Consider the following 16,966-nt stretch of genomic DNA (forward strand, 5'->3'; position numbering starts at 1 on the left):
GTTATACTGTGGTGTGTTGTAGGACATGTACCAGGTTATACTACATGTACCAGGTTATACTGTGGTGTGTTGTAGGACATGTACCAGGTTATACTGTGGTGTGTTGTAGGACATGTACCAGGTTATACTACATGTACCAGGTTATACTACATGTACCAGGTTATACTGTGGTGAGTTATAGGACATGTACCAGGTCATACTACATGTACCAGGTTATACTACATGTACCAGGTTATACTACATGTACCAGGTTATACTACATGTACCAGGTTATACTGTGGTGAGTTGTAGGACATGTACCAGGTTATACTACATGTACCAGGTTATACTACATGTGCCAGGTTATACTACATGTACCAGGTTATACTACATGTGCCAGGTTATACTACATGTACCAGGTTATACTACATGTACCAGGTTATACTACATGTACCAGGTTATACTACATGTACCAGATTATACTGTTGTGAGTTATAGGACATGTACCAGGTTATACTGTGGTGAGTTATAGGACATGTACCAGGTTATAATACATGTACCAGGTTATACTACATGTACCAGGTTATACTGTGGTGAGTTATAGGACATGTACCAGGTTATACTGTGGTGTGTTGTAGGACATGTAGCAGGTTATACTGTGGTGTGTTGTAGGACATGTACCAGGTTATACTGTGGTGAGTTGTAGGACATGTACCAGGTTATACTACATGTACCAGGTTATACTACATGTACCAGGTTATACTGTGGTGAGTTGTAGGACATGTACCAGGTTATACTACATATACCAGGTTATACTACATGTACCAGGTTATACTACATGTACCAGGTTATACTGTGGTGAGTTATAGGACATGTACCAGGTTATACTGTGGTGTGTTGTAGGACATGTACCAGGTTATACTGTGGTGTGTTGTAGGACATGTACCAGGTTATACTACATGTACCAGGTTATACTGTGGTGTGTTGTAGGACATGTACCAGGTTATACTGTGGTGTGTTATAGAACATGTACCAGGTCATACTGTGGTGAGTTGTAGGACATGTACCAGGTTATACTACATGTACCAGGTTATACTACATGTACCAGGTTATACTGTGGTGAGTTATAGGACATGTACCAGGTTATACTGTGGTGAGTTATAGGACATGTACCAGGTTATACTGTGGTGAGTTATAGAACATGTACCAGGTTATACTGTGGTGAGTTATAGGACATGTACCAGGTTATACTGTGGTGAGTTGTAGGACATGTACCAGGTTATACTGTGGTGAGTTATAGGACATGTACCAGGTTATACTGTGGTGAAGTTTAGGACATGTACCAGGTTATACTGTGGTGAGTTGTAGGACATGTACCAGGTTATACTGTGGTGAAGTTTAGGACATGTACCAGGTTATACTGTGGTGAGTTATAGGACATGTACCAGGTTATACTGTGGTGAGTTATAGGACATGTACCAGGTTATACTGTGGTGTGTTATAGGACATGTACCAGGTTATACTGTGGTGTGTTATAGGACATGTACCAGGTTATACTGTGGTGAGTTATAGGACATGTACCAGGTTATACTGTGGTGTGTTATAGGACATGTACCAGGTTATACTGTGGTGTGTTATAGGACATGTACCAGGTTATACTGTGGTGTGTTGTAGGACATGTACCAGGTTATACTGTGGTGAGTTATAGGACATGTACCAGGTTATACTACATGTACCAGGTTATACTACATGTACCAGGTTATACTACATGTACCAGGTTATACTACATGTACCAGGTTATACTACATGTACCAGGTTATACTACATGTACCAGGTTATACTACATGTACCAGGTTATACTGTGGTGTGTTGTAGGACATGTACCAGGTTATACTGTGGTGAGTTATAGGACATGTACCAGGTTATACTGTGGTGACTTATAGGACATGTACCAGGTTATACTACATGTACCAGGTTATACTGTGGTGAGTTATAGGACATGTACCAGGTTATACTACATGTACCAGGTTATACTACATGTACCAGGTTACTGTGGTGTGTTGTAGGACATGTACCAGGTTATACTGTGGTGAGTTATAGGACATGTACCAGGTTATACTGTGGTGACTTATTGGACATGTACCAGGTTATACTACATGTACCAGGTTATACTGTGGTGAGTTATAGGACATGTACCAGGTTATGCTACATGTACCAGGTTATACTACATGTACCAGGTTATACTACATGTACCAGGTTATACTACATGTACCAGGTTATACTGTGGTGAGTTATAGGACATGTACCAGGTTATACTGTGGTGTGTTATAGGACATGTACCAGGTTATACTGTGGTGTGTTGTAGGACATGGACCAGGTTATACTACATGTACCAGGTTATACTGTGGTGTGTTGTGGGACATGTATCAGGTTATACTGTGGTGTGTTGTAGGACATGGACCAGGTTATACTGTGGTGAGTTGTAGGACATGTACCAGGTTATACTGTGGTGTGTTGTAGGACATGTACCAGGTTATACTGTGGTGTGTTGTAGGACATGTACCAGGTTATACTGTGGTGTGATGTAGGACATGTACCAGGTTATACTGTGGTGTGTTATAGGACATGTACCAGGTTATACTGTGGTGTGTTGTAGGACATGTACCAGGCTATACTGGGGTGTGTTATATGACATGTACCAGGTTATACTGGGGTGTGTTATAGGACATGTACCAGGTTATACTGTGGTGTGTTGTAGGACATGTACCAGGTTATACTGTGGTGTGTTATAGGACATGTACCAGGTTATACTGTGGTGTGTTGTAGGACATGTACCAGGTTATACTACATGTACCAGGTTATACTGTGGTGTGTTATAGGACATGTACCAGGTTATACTGTGGTGTGCTGTAGGACATGTACCAGGTTATACTGTGGTGAGTTGTAGGACATGTACCAGGTTATACTGTGGTGAGTTGTAGGACATGTACCAGGTTATACTGGGGTGAGTTGTAGGACATGTACCAGGTTATACTGGGGTGAGTTGTAGGACATGTACCAGGTTATACTGGGGTGTGTTGTAGGACATGTACCAGGTTATACTGGGGTGTGTTATAGGACATGTACCAGGTTATACTGTGGTGAGTTATAGGACATGTACCAGGTTATACTGTGGTGTGTTGTAGGACATGTACCAGGTTATACTTTGGTGTGTTATAGGACATGTACCAGGTTATACTGTGGTGTGTTGTAGGACATGTACCAGGTTATACTACATGTACCAGGTTATACTGTGGTGTGTTATAGGACATGTACCAGGTTATACTGTGGTGAGTTGTAGGACATGTACCAGGTTATACTGTGGTGAGTTGTAGGACATGTACCAGGTTATACTGTGGTGAGTTGTAGGACATGTACCAGGTTATACTGTGGTGAGTTGTAGGACATGTACCAGGTTATACTGTGGTGAGTTGTAGGACATGTACCAGGTTATACTGTGGTGAGTTGTAGGACATGTACCAGGTTATACTGTGGTGAGATGTAGGACATGTACCAGGTTATACTGTGGTGAGTTGTAGGACATGTACAAGGTTATACTGTGGTGAGTTGTAGGACATGTACCAGGTTATACTGTGGTGTGTTGTAGGACATGTACCAGGTTATACTACATGTACCAGGTTATACTGTGGTGTGTTGTAGGACATGTACCAGGTTATACTGTGGTGAGTTGTAGGACATGGACCAGGTTATACTGTGGTGAGTTGTAGGACATGTACCATGTTATACTGTGGTGTGTTATAGGACATGTACCAGGTTATACTGTGGTGAGTTGTAGGACATGTACCAGGTTATACTGTGGTGAGTTATAGGACATGTACCAGGTTATACTGTGGTGAGTTGTAGGACATGTACCAGGTTATACTGGGGTGTGTTATAGGACATGTACCAGGTTATACTGTGGTGTGTTGTAGGACATGTACCAGGTTATACTGTGGTGAGTTATAGGACATGTACCAGGTTATACTGTGGTGAGTTATAGGACATGTACCAGGTTATACTGTGGTGAGTTATAGGACATGTACCAGGTTATACTGTGGTGAGTTATAGGACATGTACCAGGTTATACTGTGGTGAGTTGTAGGACATGTACCAGGTTATACTGTGGTGAGTTATAGGACATGTACCAGGTTATACTGTGGTGAGTTGTAGGACATGTACCAGGTTATACTGTGGTGAGTTGTAGGACATGTACCAGGTTATACTGTGGTGAGTTGTAGGACATGTACCAGGTTATACTGGGGTGTGTTGTAGGACATGTACCAGGTTATACTGTGGTGAGTTGTAGGACATGTACCAGGTTATACTGTGGTGAGTTGTAGGACATGTACCAGGTTATACTGTGTTGAGTTGTAGGACATGTACCAGGTTATACTGTGGTGAGTTGTAGGACATGTACCAGGTTATACTGTGGTGAGTTGTAGGACATGTACCAGGTTATACTGTGGTGTGTTATAGGACATGTACCAGGTTATACTGTGGTGAGTTGTAGGACATGTACCAGGTTATACTGTGGTGAGTTGTAGGACATGTACCAGGCTATACTACATGTACCAGGTTATACTGTGGTGAGTTGTAGGACATGTACCAGGTTATACTGGGGTGTGTTATAGGACATGTACCAGGTTATACTGTGGTGTGTTGTGTACCAGGTTATACTGTGGTGTGTTGTAGGACATGTACCAGGTTATACTGGGGTGAGTTGTAGGACATGTACCAGGTTATACTGTGGTGAGTTGTAGGACATGTACCAGGTTATACCAGGTTATACTGTGGTGAGTTGTAGGACATGTACCAGGTTATACTGTGGTGAGTTGTAGGACATGTACCAGGTTATACTGTGGTGTGTTGTAGGACATGTACCAGGTTATACTGTGGTGTGTACAGTACAAATTGCATCCTAAGCAGAGTTTAATGTGTTCATCCTTGTGCTAAATGCTAACAGGGCTTTGGGACCTGTTTTTGAATAATGGTTTGTGGTTTAAAGCAGCTCCATTTTCAGATCAGTGTACAAAACCATTTCTGTCAAGTTAAAGAAATCACAACAGTAGATAGAGTAGAGCACTTTAGATTCTGTTAAGGAAACATGACATACCCTACTGCTCTGTGACAGACAGACAGACAGACAGACAGACAGCTTAATTTCTCTTTGACTGTGAGACATCGTTCATTCTCCACAGTACAGCGAACAAGTAGAACGCTTGTATCTACAACATGAATGATAGTAACTCATATTAACTGTATTCTACTCCGACACACAGTGAGCTCATCTAGCTGGTTGAAATCTATCCTGAGAAAATAACACGTTAGCCAGGAGGTCAAAGAGTTACTATATTTTCCTCCTTTTTTTGGTATTTCAATAATGAGCCATGCTGAAGTAGTGCTATGATATAACTGGTGACTGCAGCTGGTCAAAATGACTGCTGCTGGAGACAGAACCTGAACGGCTACAGGAATCAAGTTTCTACTCGGCGAGAGAAACTGTCTCCGGCAAAATGATGCATGTCTCTTCACTGGCCAACATGTCTTAGTACAGTAGCTGGGAAGGCAACGTGCAGACACTGTGCGCAGAGACAGGAAATAGTATTATTTGGGTCGTGATCGTTGAACTACATTGTACTTGAACAGACTTTGTACTCATCCCAAAGTGCACTTTAACCTTTGAGTGTATCAACAGAGGGGAAATCCGTTGTGCCCTACCTGTGTCTGATTCTGCAGGCGTTCAGGGGAGGGGAGTTGGGTTGTGGGGCCAGGCTCGGCGCCGTCTCTCTGGGGTAGCTGGGTAGACGACGTGTCCCTGTCCTCTCTCTCCGTCTCTTCCTCTCCGGGCTCCAAGATCAGCTCTGGAATACCCTCCAACTTCTCATGGTGGAACAGAGAGGACATGGAATAACAAGGTTATTAAACACGACTACAGACATGGAATAACACGGTTATTAAACACGACTACAGACATGGAATAACACGGTTATTAAACACGACTACAGACATGGAATAACAAGGTTATTAAACACGACTACAGACATGGAATAACACGGTTATTAAACACGACTACAGACATGGAATAACACGGTTATTAAACACGACTACAGACATGGAATAACACGGTTATTAAACACGACTACAGACATGGAATAACACGGTTATTAAACACGACTACAGACATGGAATAACACGGTCGTTAAACACGACTACAGACATGGAATAACACGGTTATTAAACACGACTACAGACATGGAATAACACGGATATTAAACACGACTACAGACATGGAATAACACGGTTATTAAACACGACTACAGACATGGAATAACACGGTTATTAAACACGACTACAGACATGGAATAACACGGTCGTTAAACACGACTACAGACATGGAATAACAAGGTTATTAAACACGACTACAGACATGGAATAACACGGTTATTAAACACGACTACAGACATGGAATAACACGGTTATTAAACACGACTACAGACATGGAATAACACGGTCGTTAAACACGACTACAGACATGGAATAACACGGTCGTTAAACACGACTACAGACATGGAATAACAAGGTTATTAAACACGACTACAGACATGGAATAACACGGTCGTTAAACACGACTACAGACATGGAATAACAAGGTTATTAAACACGACTACAGACATGGAATAACACGGATATTAAACACGACTACAGACATGGAATAACACGGATATTAAACACGACTACAGACATGGAATAACACGGTTATTAAACACGACTACAGACATGGAATAACAAGGTTATTAAACACGACTACAGACATGGAATAACACGGGTAGTTGTTATGGGAGGGGGGGGGGCACCTGCACCCCAAAGCTCTGTGCATGGCCCTACCTCTGAGTGTGCTGTCTCCTCCCCGGTCTCTGTCCTCTTCCCCAGCCTCCAGACTAAACTACCTGGGGTTCAGCCTCTAGCCAGTCACCTCACCTCTCAGTGTGCTGTCTCCTCCCCGGTCTCTGTCCTCTTCCCCAGCCTCCAGACTAAACTACCTGGGGTTCAGCCTCTAGCCAGTCACCTCACCTCTGAGTGTGCTGTCTCCTCCCCGGTCTCTGTCCTCTTCCCCAGCCTCCAGACTAAACTACCTGGGGTTCAGCCTCGAGCCAGTCACCTCACCTCTGAGTGTGCTGTCTCCTCCCCGGTCTCTGTCCTCTTCCCCAGCCTCCAGACTAAACTACCTGGGGTTCAGCCTCTAGCCAGTCACCTCACCTCTCAGTGTGCTGTCTCCTCCCCGGTCTCTGTCCTCTTCCCCAGCCTCCAGACTAAACTACCTGGGGTTCAGCCTCTACCTGGAGTTCAGCCTCTACCTCTAGCCAGTCATCTCACCTCTGAGTGTGCTGTCTCCTCCCCGGTCTCTGTCCTCTTCCCCAGCCTCCAGTGCATGAGGATCCAGCGTAGCTTCATATAGAAGATGACGGTGTTGTGTCTGAACAACTGGACCTCCTGCTGCAGTAGGGTTCTCTCCTGGACCCAGGGAGCCTCGTGGGCCTGCAGGCCCGTCAGATCCAGACCCGCCCTGGGCCTCACACCCTGCGGATCCAGCCGCCTCCGCTCCTCATCCTGGTGGGAGATAGGGAGAGGAGGTTGGGAGGGAGGGAAGGGGTGATAAGATAAACAGAGGAGGAGGGGGTGATATGTTGGGTAGGGAGATAGGGAGGGGAAAATGTTGTTATTCTCCAGTATTTCCTCATTGTGGTGGGTAGGGAGGTGGAAAGCGGGGGGGGGGGGGGGGGGGGTGTAAGGTCAGGAGTTTTCCCCACATGACCCCTAGTTGAAAACTACTGTACGTTTAGGTCCCAGAGTTTGTCAAAGGTCCTGGAGGGTTCCGTGACCATGTGACCTAACCAGGAAAAACTATGAGCCCTGGAGATAGTCTTTAACCAGGCCCCAGAGCCCTCAAGAGAGTCTTTAACCAGGCCCCAGAGCCCTGGAGAGAGTCTTTAACCAGGCCCCAGAGCCCTGAAGAGAGTCTTTAACCAGGCCCCAGAGCCCTGAAGAGAGTCTTTAATGCATGGAGCCCCAGACCGAGGGTGATTGACCGTCATCTTGAACTTCTTCCATTTTCTAATAATTGCGCCAACAGTTGTTGCCTTCTCACCAAGCTGCTTGCCTATTGTCCTGTAGCCCATCCCAGCCTTGTGCAGGTCTACAATTTTATCCCTGATGTCCTTACACAGCTCTCTGGTCTTGGCCATTGTGGAGAGGTTGGAGTCTGTTTGATTGAGTGTGTGGACAGGTGTCTTTTATACAGGTAACGAGTTCAAACAGGTGCAGTTAATACAGGTAATGAGTGGAGAACAGGAGGGCTTCTTAAAGAAAAACTAACAGGCCTGTGAGAGCCGGAATTTTTACTGGTTGGTAGGTGATCAAATACTTATGTCATGCAATAAAATGCAAATTAATTATTTAAAAATCATACAATGTGATTTTCTGGATTTTTGTTTTAGATTCCGTCTCTCGCAGTTGAAGTGTACCTATGATAAAAATTACAGACCTCTACATGCTTTGTAAGTAGGAAAACCTGCAAAATCAGCAGTGTGTCAAATACTTGTTCTCCCCACTGTTTTTATTATTTACAGTATGTAGCCTACACCCCCCTGCACACTTATTATTTACAGTATGTACACCCCCCTAAATATTTATTATTTACAGTATGTACACTCCCCTACATATTTATTATTTACAGTATGTACACTCCCCTCTCCTGGGTGATGGGGCGGTGTGCAACAGGCACTGGCCTTTCTCACCTATATGAATGAACCGAATATGTTGACCGAATCTATTTAATTACACTTTTAATTTATATGTAATAAAAAGTCTCAATAATGTTTGGTTATATATTCTGATGCCTTTCTGATGTCAACATTGGTGTGGACACGAGAGGCTGTAGCCAATAGCATAGTCTATCACCTACATTTAGACATGTAGGTTAACTATTTATGGACATTTACAGACACATGTTTTTTACAGAATAGCTAGTGGGTTTATTTTGTTTTTCAAAATCAATTTAATTGGCTATTTTGGTTAATGTCCTTGGTGCCTTGGCGGACGGCCTTGATGCCCTGGCATATTGGGCACATAACCTGCGATCGTGATCCAGCCGGGAACTGCATTTCTGCCCCAGCTGTGTCCCTCAGCTGTTCCCCCACAAAACATCAACCGGACAACACACAGTTACCATCAGAGCTGTACCCCCAAAACATCAACCAGACAACACACAGTTACTATCAGAGCTGTACCCGCAAAACATCAACCGGACAATACAAAGTTACCATCAGAGCTGTACCCCCAAAACATCAACAGGACAACACACAGTTACTATCAGAGCTGTACCCCCAAAACATCAACCAGACAACACACAGTTACTATCAGAGCTGTACCCCCAAAACATCAACAGGACAACACACAGTTACTATCAGAGCTGTACCCCCAAAACATCAACCAGACAACACACAGTTACAATCAGAGCTGTACCCCCAAAAACATCAACAGAACAACACACAGTTACTATCAGAGCTGTACCCCCAAAACATCAACCGGACAACACACAGTTACCATCAGAGCTGTACCCCCAAAACATCAACAGGACAACACACAGTTACTATCAGAGCTGTACCCCCAAAACATCAACCAGACAACACACAGTTACCATCAGAGCTGTACCCCCAAAACATCAACAGGACAACACACAGTTACTATCAGAGCTTTACCCCCAAAACACCAACCGGACATCACACAGTTACTATCAGAGCTGTACCCCCAAAACATCAACAGGAAAACACACAGTTACTATCAGAGCTGTAACCCCAAAACATAAACCAGACAACACACAGTTACTATCAGAGCTGTACCCCCAAAACATCAACCAGACAACACACAGTTACTATCAGAGCTGTACCCCCAAAACATCAACCGGACAACACAAAGTTACTATCAGAGCTGTACCCCCAAAACATAAACCAGACAACACACAGTTACTATCAGAGCTGTACCCCCAAAACATCAACAGGACAACACACAGTTACTATCAGAGCTGTACCCCCAAAACATCAACAGGACAACACACAGTTACTATCAGAGCTGTACCCCCAAAACATCAACCAGACAACACACAGTTACTATCAGAGCTGTACCCCCAAAACATCAACCGGACAACACACAGTTACCATCAGAGCTGTACCCCCAAAACATCAACCAGACAACACACAGTAACTATCAGAGCTGTACCCCCAAAACATCAACCAGACAACACACAGTAACTATCAGAGCTGTACCCCCAAAACATCAACCAGACAACACACAGTTACTATCAGAGCTGTACCCCAAAAACATCAACAGGACAACACACAGTTACTATCAGAGCTGTACCCCCAAAACATCAACCAGACAACACACAGTAACTATCAGAGCTGTACCCCCAAAACATCAACCAGACAACACACAGTAACCATCAGAGCTGTACCCCCAAAACATCAACCAGACAACACACAGTTACTATCAGAGCTGCACCCCCAAAACATCAACCAGACAACACACAGTTACTATCAGAGCTGTACCCCCAAAACATCAACCAGACAACACACAGTTACTATCAGAGCTGTACCCCCAAAACATCAACAGGACAACACACAGTTACTATCAGAGCTGTACCCCCAAAACATCAACAGGACAACACACAGTAACTATCAGAGCTGTACCCCCAAAACATCAACCAGACAACACACAGTTACTATCAGAGCTGTACCCCCAAAACATCAACCGGACAACACACAGTTACTATCAGAGCTGTACCCCCAAAACATCAACCAGACAACACACAGTAACTATCAGAGCTGTACCTCCACAACATCAACCAGACAACACACAGTAACTATCAGAGCTGTACCCCCAAAACATCAACAGGACAACACACAGTTACTATCAGAGCTGTACCCCCAAAACATCAACCATACAACACACAGTTACTATCAGAGCTGTACCCCCAAAACATCAACCGGACAACACACAGTAACTATCAGAGCTGTACCCCCAAAACATCAACCAGACAACACACAGTTACTATCAGAGCTGTACCCCCAAAACATCAACCAGACAACACACAGTTACTATCAGAGCTGTACCCCCAAAACATCAACAGGACAACACACAGTTACTATCAGAGCTGTACCCCCAAAACATCAACCAGACAACACACAGTTACTATCAGAGCTGTACCCCCAAAACATCAACAGGACAACACACATTTACTATCAGAGCTGTACCCCCAAAACATCAACAGGACAACACACAGTTACTATCAGAGCTGTACCCCCAAAACATCAACCAGACAACACACAGTTACTATCAGAGCTGTACCCCCAAAACATCAATCGGACAACACACAGTTACTATCAGAGCTGTACCCCCATAACATCAACCGGACAACACACAGTTACTATCAGAGCTGTACCCCCAAAACATCAACCAGACAACACACAGTAACTATCAGAGCTGTACCCCCAAAACATCAACCAGACAACACACAGTTACTATCAGAGCTGTACCCCCAAAACATCAACCAGACAACACACAGTAACTATCAGAGCTGTACCCCCAAAACATCAACCGGACAACACACAGTTAGTATCAGAGCTGTACCCCCAAAACATCAACCAGACAACACACAGTAACTATCAGAGCTGTACCCCCATAACATCAACCAGACAACACACAGTTACTATCAGAGTTGTACCCCCAAAACGTCAACCAGACAACACACAGTAGCTATCAGAGCTGTACCCCCAAAACATCAACCAGACAACACACAGTAACTATCAGAGCTGTACCCCCAAAACATCAACCAGACAACACACAGTAACTATCCGAGCTGTACCCCCAAACCATCAACCAGACAACACACAGTAACTATCAGAGCTGTACCCCCAAAACATCAACCGGACAACACACAGTTACTATCAGAGCTGTACCCCCAAAACATCAACCAGACAACACACAGTTACTATCAGAGCTGTACCCCCAAAACATCAACCAGACAACACACAGTAACTATCAGAGCTGTACCCCCAAAACATCAACCGGACAACACACAGTTAGTATCAGAGCTGTACCCCCAAAACATCAACCAGACAACACACAGTAGCTATCAGAGCTGTACCCCCAAAACATCAACCAGACAACACACAGTAACTATCAGAGCTGTACCCCCAAAACATCAACCAGACAACACACAGTAACTATCCGAGCTGTACCCCCAAACCATCAACCAGACAACACACAGTAACTATCAGAGCTGTACCCCCAAAACATCAACCAGACAACACACAGTTACTATCAGAGCTGTACCCCCAAAACATCAACAGGACAACACACAGTTACTATCAGAGCTGTACCCCCAAAACATCAACCAGACAACACACAGTTACTATCAGAGCTGTACCCCCAAAACATCAACAGGACAACACACATTTACTATCAGAGCTGTACCCCCAAAACATCAACAGGACAACACACAGTTACTATCAGAGCTGTACCCCCAAAACATCAACCAGACAACACACAGTAGCTATCAGAGCTGTACCCTCAAAACATCAACCAGACAACACACAGTAACTATCAGAGCTGTACCCCCAAAACATCAACCAGACAACACACAGTAACTATCCGAGCTGTACCCCCAAACCATCAACCAGACAACACACAGTAACTATCAGAGCTGTACCCCCAAAACATCAACCGGACAACACACAGTTACTATCAGAGCTGTACCCCCATAACATCAACCGGACAACACACAGTTACTATCAGAGCTGTACCCCCAAAACATCAACCAGACAACACACAGTAACTATCAGAGCTGTACCCCCAAAACATCAACCAGACAACACACAGTTACTATCAGAGCTGTACCCCCAAAACATCAACCAGACAACACACAGTAACTATCAGAGCTGTACCCCCAAAACATCAACCGGACAACACACAGTTAGTATCAGAGCTGTACCCCCAAAACATCAACCAGACAACACACAGTAACTATCAGAGCTGTACCCCCATAACATCAACCAGACAACACACAGTTACTATCAGAGTTGTACCCCCAAAACATCAACCAGACAACACACAGTAGCTATCAGAGCTGTACCCCCAAAACATCAACCAGACAACACACAGTAACTATCAGAGCTGTACCCCCAAAACATCAACCAGACAACACACAGTAACTATCCGAGCTGTACCCCCAAACCATCAACCAGACAACACACAGTAACTATCAGAGCTGTACCCCCAAAACATCAACCGGACAACACACAGTTACTATCAGAGCTGTACCCCCAAAACATCAACCGGACAACACACAGTTACTATCAGAGCTGTACCCCCAAAACATCAACCGGACAACACACAGTTACCATCAGAGCTGTATCCCCAAAACATCAACCGGACAACACACAGTAACTATCAGAGCTGTACCCCCTAAAACATCAACCGGACAACACACAGTTACTATCAGAGCTGTAACCCCAAAACATCAACCGGACAACACACAGTTACTATCAGAGCTGTACCCCCAAAACATCAACCAGACAACACACAGTAACTATCAGAGCTGTACCCCCAAAACATCATCCGGACAATACAAAGTTACAATCAGAGCTGTACCCCCAAAACATCAACCAGACAACACACAGTTACTATCAGAGCTGTACCCCCAAAACATCAACAGGACAACACACAGTTACTATCAGAGCTATACCCCCAAAACATCAACCATACAACACACAGTTACTATCAGAGCTGTACCCCCAAAACATCAACCGGACAACACACAGTTACTATCAGAGCTGTACCCCCAAAACATCAACCAGACAACACACAGTTACTATCAGAGCTGTACCCCCAAAACATCAACCAGACAACACACAGTTACTATCAGAGCTGTACCCCCAAAACATCAACAGGACAACACAAAGTTACCATCAGAGCTGTACCCCCAAAACATCAACCAGACAACACAGTTACTATCAGAGCTGTACCCCCAAAACATCAACCAGACAACACACAGTTACCATCAGAGCTGTACCCCCAAAACATCAACCAGACAACACGCAGTTACTATCAGAGCTGTACCCCCAAAACATCAACAGGACAACACACAGTTACTATCAGAGCTGTACCCCCAAAACATCAACCAGACAACACACAGTTACTATCAGAGCTGTACCCCCAAAACATCTCCAGGACAACACACAGTTACTATCAGAGCTGTACCCCCAAAACATCAACCAGACAACACACAGTTACTATCAGAGCTGTACCCCCAAAACATCAACAGGACAACACAAAGTTACCATCAGAGCTGTACCCCCAAAACATCAACCAGACAACACAGTTACTATCAGAGCTGTACCCCCAAAACATCAACCAGACAACACACAGTTACCATCAGAGCTGTACCCCCAAAACATCAACCAGACAACACGCAGTTACTATCAGAGCTGTACCCCCAAAACATCAACAGGACAACACACAGTTACTATCAGAGCTGTACCCCCAAAACATCAACCAGACAACACACAGTTACTATCAGAGCTGTACCCCCAAAACATCTCCAGGACAACACACAGTTACTATCAGAGCTGTACCCCCAAAACATCTCCAGGACAACACACAGTTACTATCAGAGCTGTACCCCCAAAACATCAACAGGACAACACACAGTTACTATCAGAGCTGTACCCCCAAAACATCAACCAGACAACACACAGTTACTATCAGAGCTGTACCCCCAAAACATCAACCAGACAACACACAGTTACTATCAGAGCTGTACCCCCAAAACATCAACCAGACAACACACAGTTACCATCAGAGCTGTACCCCCAAAACATCAACAGGACAACGCACAGTTACAATCAGAGCTGTCCCCCCAAAACATCAACCAGACAACACACAGTAACTATCAGAGCTGTACCCCCAAAACATCAACCAGACAACACACAGTAACTATCAGAGCTGTACCCCCAAACCCCACACAGTTACCCTCAGAACAGGCCAAAATAATATCCTGGATACCAATGTTTGGCAACGACACGGAGTACATGGAGTGAAATGTCAAAACTGTCAAATCCTAATTTAAAATCTGTGGGCTTGAGATGTACCATTTATCGAGAGTTGTCATTGACGTCAACGCAGGATTAAAACAAAAATACATGCATGAATCTCAAGTTTGAAATCCAGAGTCTTCTTCCAAACAGAAGTCTGTGACCCTATAGACTGTACAGTACATAACCCTAGTGACGTCTGTAACCCAATAGACTGTATAGTACAGTACATAACCCTAGTGACGTCTGTAACTCTATAGACTGTATAGTACAGTACATAACCCTAGTGACGTCTGTAACCCTATAGACTGTATAGTACAGTACATAACCCTAGTGACGTCTGTAACCCAACGGACTGTATAGTACAGTACATAACCCTAGTGACGTCTGTAACCCTATAGACTGTACAGTACAGTACATAACCCTAGTGACGTCTGTAACCCAACAGACTGTATATTACAGTACATAACCCTAGTGACGTCTGTAACCCAACGGACTGTATAGTACAGTACATAACCCTAGTGACGTCTGTAACCCTACAGACTGTATATTACAGTACATAACCCTAGTGACGTCTGTAACCCTACAGACTGTATAGTACAGTACATAACCCTAGTGACGTCTGTAACCCTACAGACTGTATATTACAGTACATAACCCTAGTGACGTCTGTAACCCTACAGACTGTACAGTACAGTACATAACCCTAGTGACGTCTGTAACCCTACAGACTGTATAGTACAGTACATAACCCTAGTGACGTCTGTAACACTACAGACTGTATAGTACAGTACATAACCCTAGTGACGTCTGTAACTCTATAGACTGTATATTACAGTACATAACCCTAGTGACGTCTGTAACCCAACAGACTGTATATTACAGTACATAACCCTAGTGACGTCTGTAACCCTACAGACTGTATATTACAGTACATAACCCTAGTGACGTCTGTAACCCTACAGACTGTACAGTACAGTACATAACCCTAGTGACGTCTGTAACCCTACAGACTGTATAGTACAGTACATAACCCTAGTGACGTCTGTAACACTACAGACTGTATAGTACAGTACATAACCCTAGTGACGTCTGTAACTCTATAGACTGTATATTACAGTACATAACCCTAGTGACGTCTGTAACCCAACAGACTGTATATTACAGTACATAACCCTAGTGACGTCTGTAACCCTACAGACTGTATAGTATAGTACATAACCCTAGTGACGTCTGTAACTCTATAGACTGTATAGTACATAACCCTAGTGACGTCTGTAACCCTACAGACTGTATAGTACAGTACATAACCCTAGTGACGTCTGTAACCCAACAGACTGTATAGTACAGTACATAACCCTAGTGACGTCTGTAACCCTATAGACTGTATAGTACAGTACATAACCCTAGTGACGTCTGTAACCCTACAGACTGTATAGTACAGTACATAACCCTAGTGACATCTGTAACCCTATAGACTGTATAGTACAGTACATAACCCTAGTGACGTCTGTAACCCTACAGACTGTATAGTACAGTACATAACCCTAGTGACGTCTGTAACCCTATAGACTGTATAGTATAGTACATAACCCTAGTGACGTCTGTAACTCTATAGACTGTATAGTACATAACCCTAGTGACGTCTGTAACCCTATAGACTGTATAGTACAGTACATAACCCTAGTGACGTCTGTAACCCTATGGACTGTATAGTACATAACCCTAGTGACGTCTGTAACCCTATAGACTGTATAGTATAGTACATAACCCTAGTGACGTCTGTAACCCTATAGACT

General features: G+C 44.0%; 1 protein-coding gene across 3 annotated transcripts in view; it reads right to left on the reverse strand.

Annotated features, from left to right (window-relative positions):
• The window catches only part of LOC129823556 (microtubule cross-linking factor 1-like), a 162,492-nt gene that overhangs the window by 61,075 nt on the left and 84,451 nt on the right, over positions 1 to 16,966 (reverse strand). For 2 of the 3 annotated variants that reach the window (XM_055882382.1, XM_055882384.1), the window contains exons 8-9: positions 7,393 to 7,626; positions 5,737 to 5,898 (exon numbers count right to left, since the gene is read on the reverse strand). In XM_055882382.1, coding sequence (XP_055738357.1) covers positions 5,737 to 5,898; positions 7,393 to 7,626 — 396 coding nt within the window. The remainder of the gene's footprint in view (positions 1 to 5,736; positions 5,899 to 7,392; positions 7,627 to 16,966) is intronic. The other variant, XM_055882383.1, reaches the window with a different exon arrangement.

Source organism: Salvelinus fontinalis, chromosome 26, assembly GCF_029448725.1.
Source record: "Salvelinus fontinalis isolate EN_2023a chromosome 26, ASM2944872v1, whole genome shotgun sequence".
Taxonomy (NCBI): Eukaryota; Metazoa; Chordata; class Actinopteri; order Salmoniformes; family Salmonidae; genus Salvelinus; species Salvelinus fontinalis.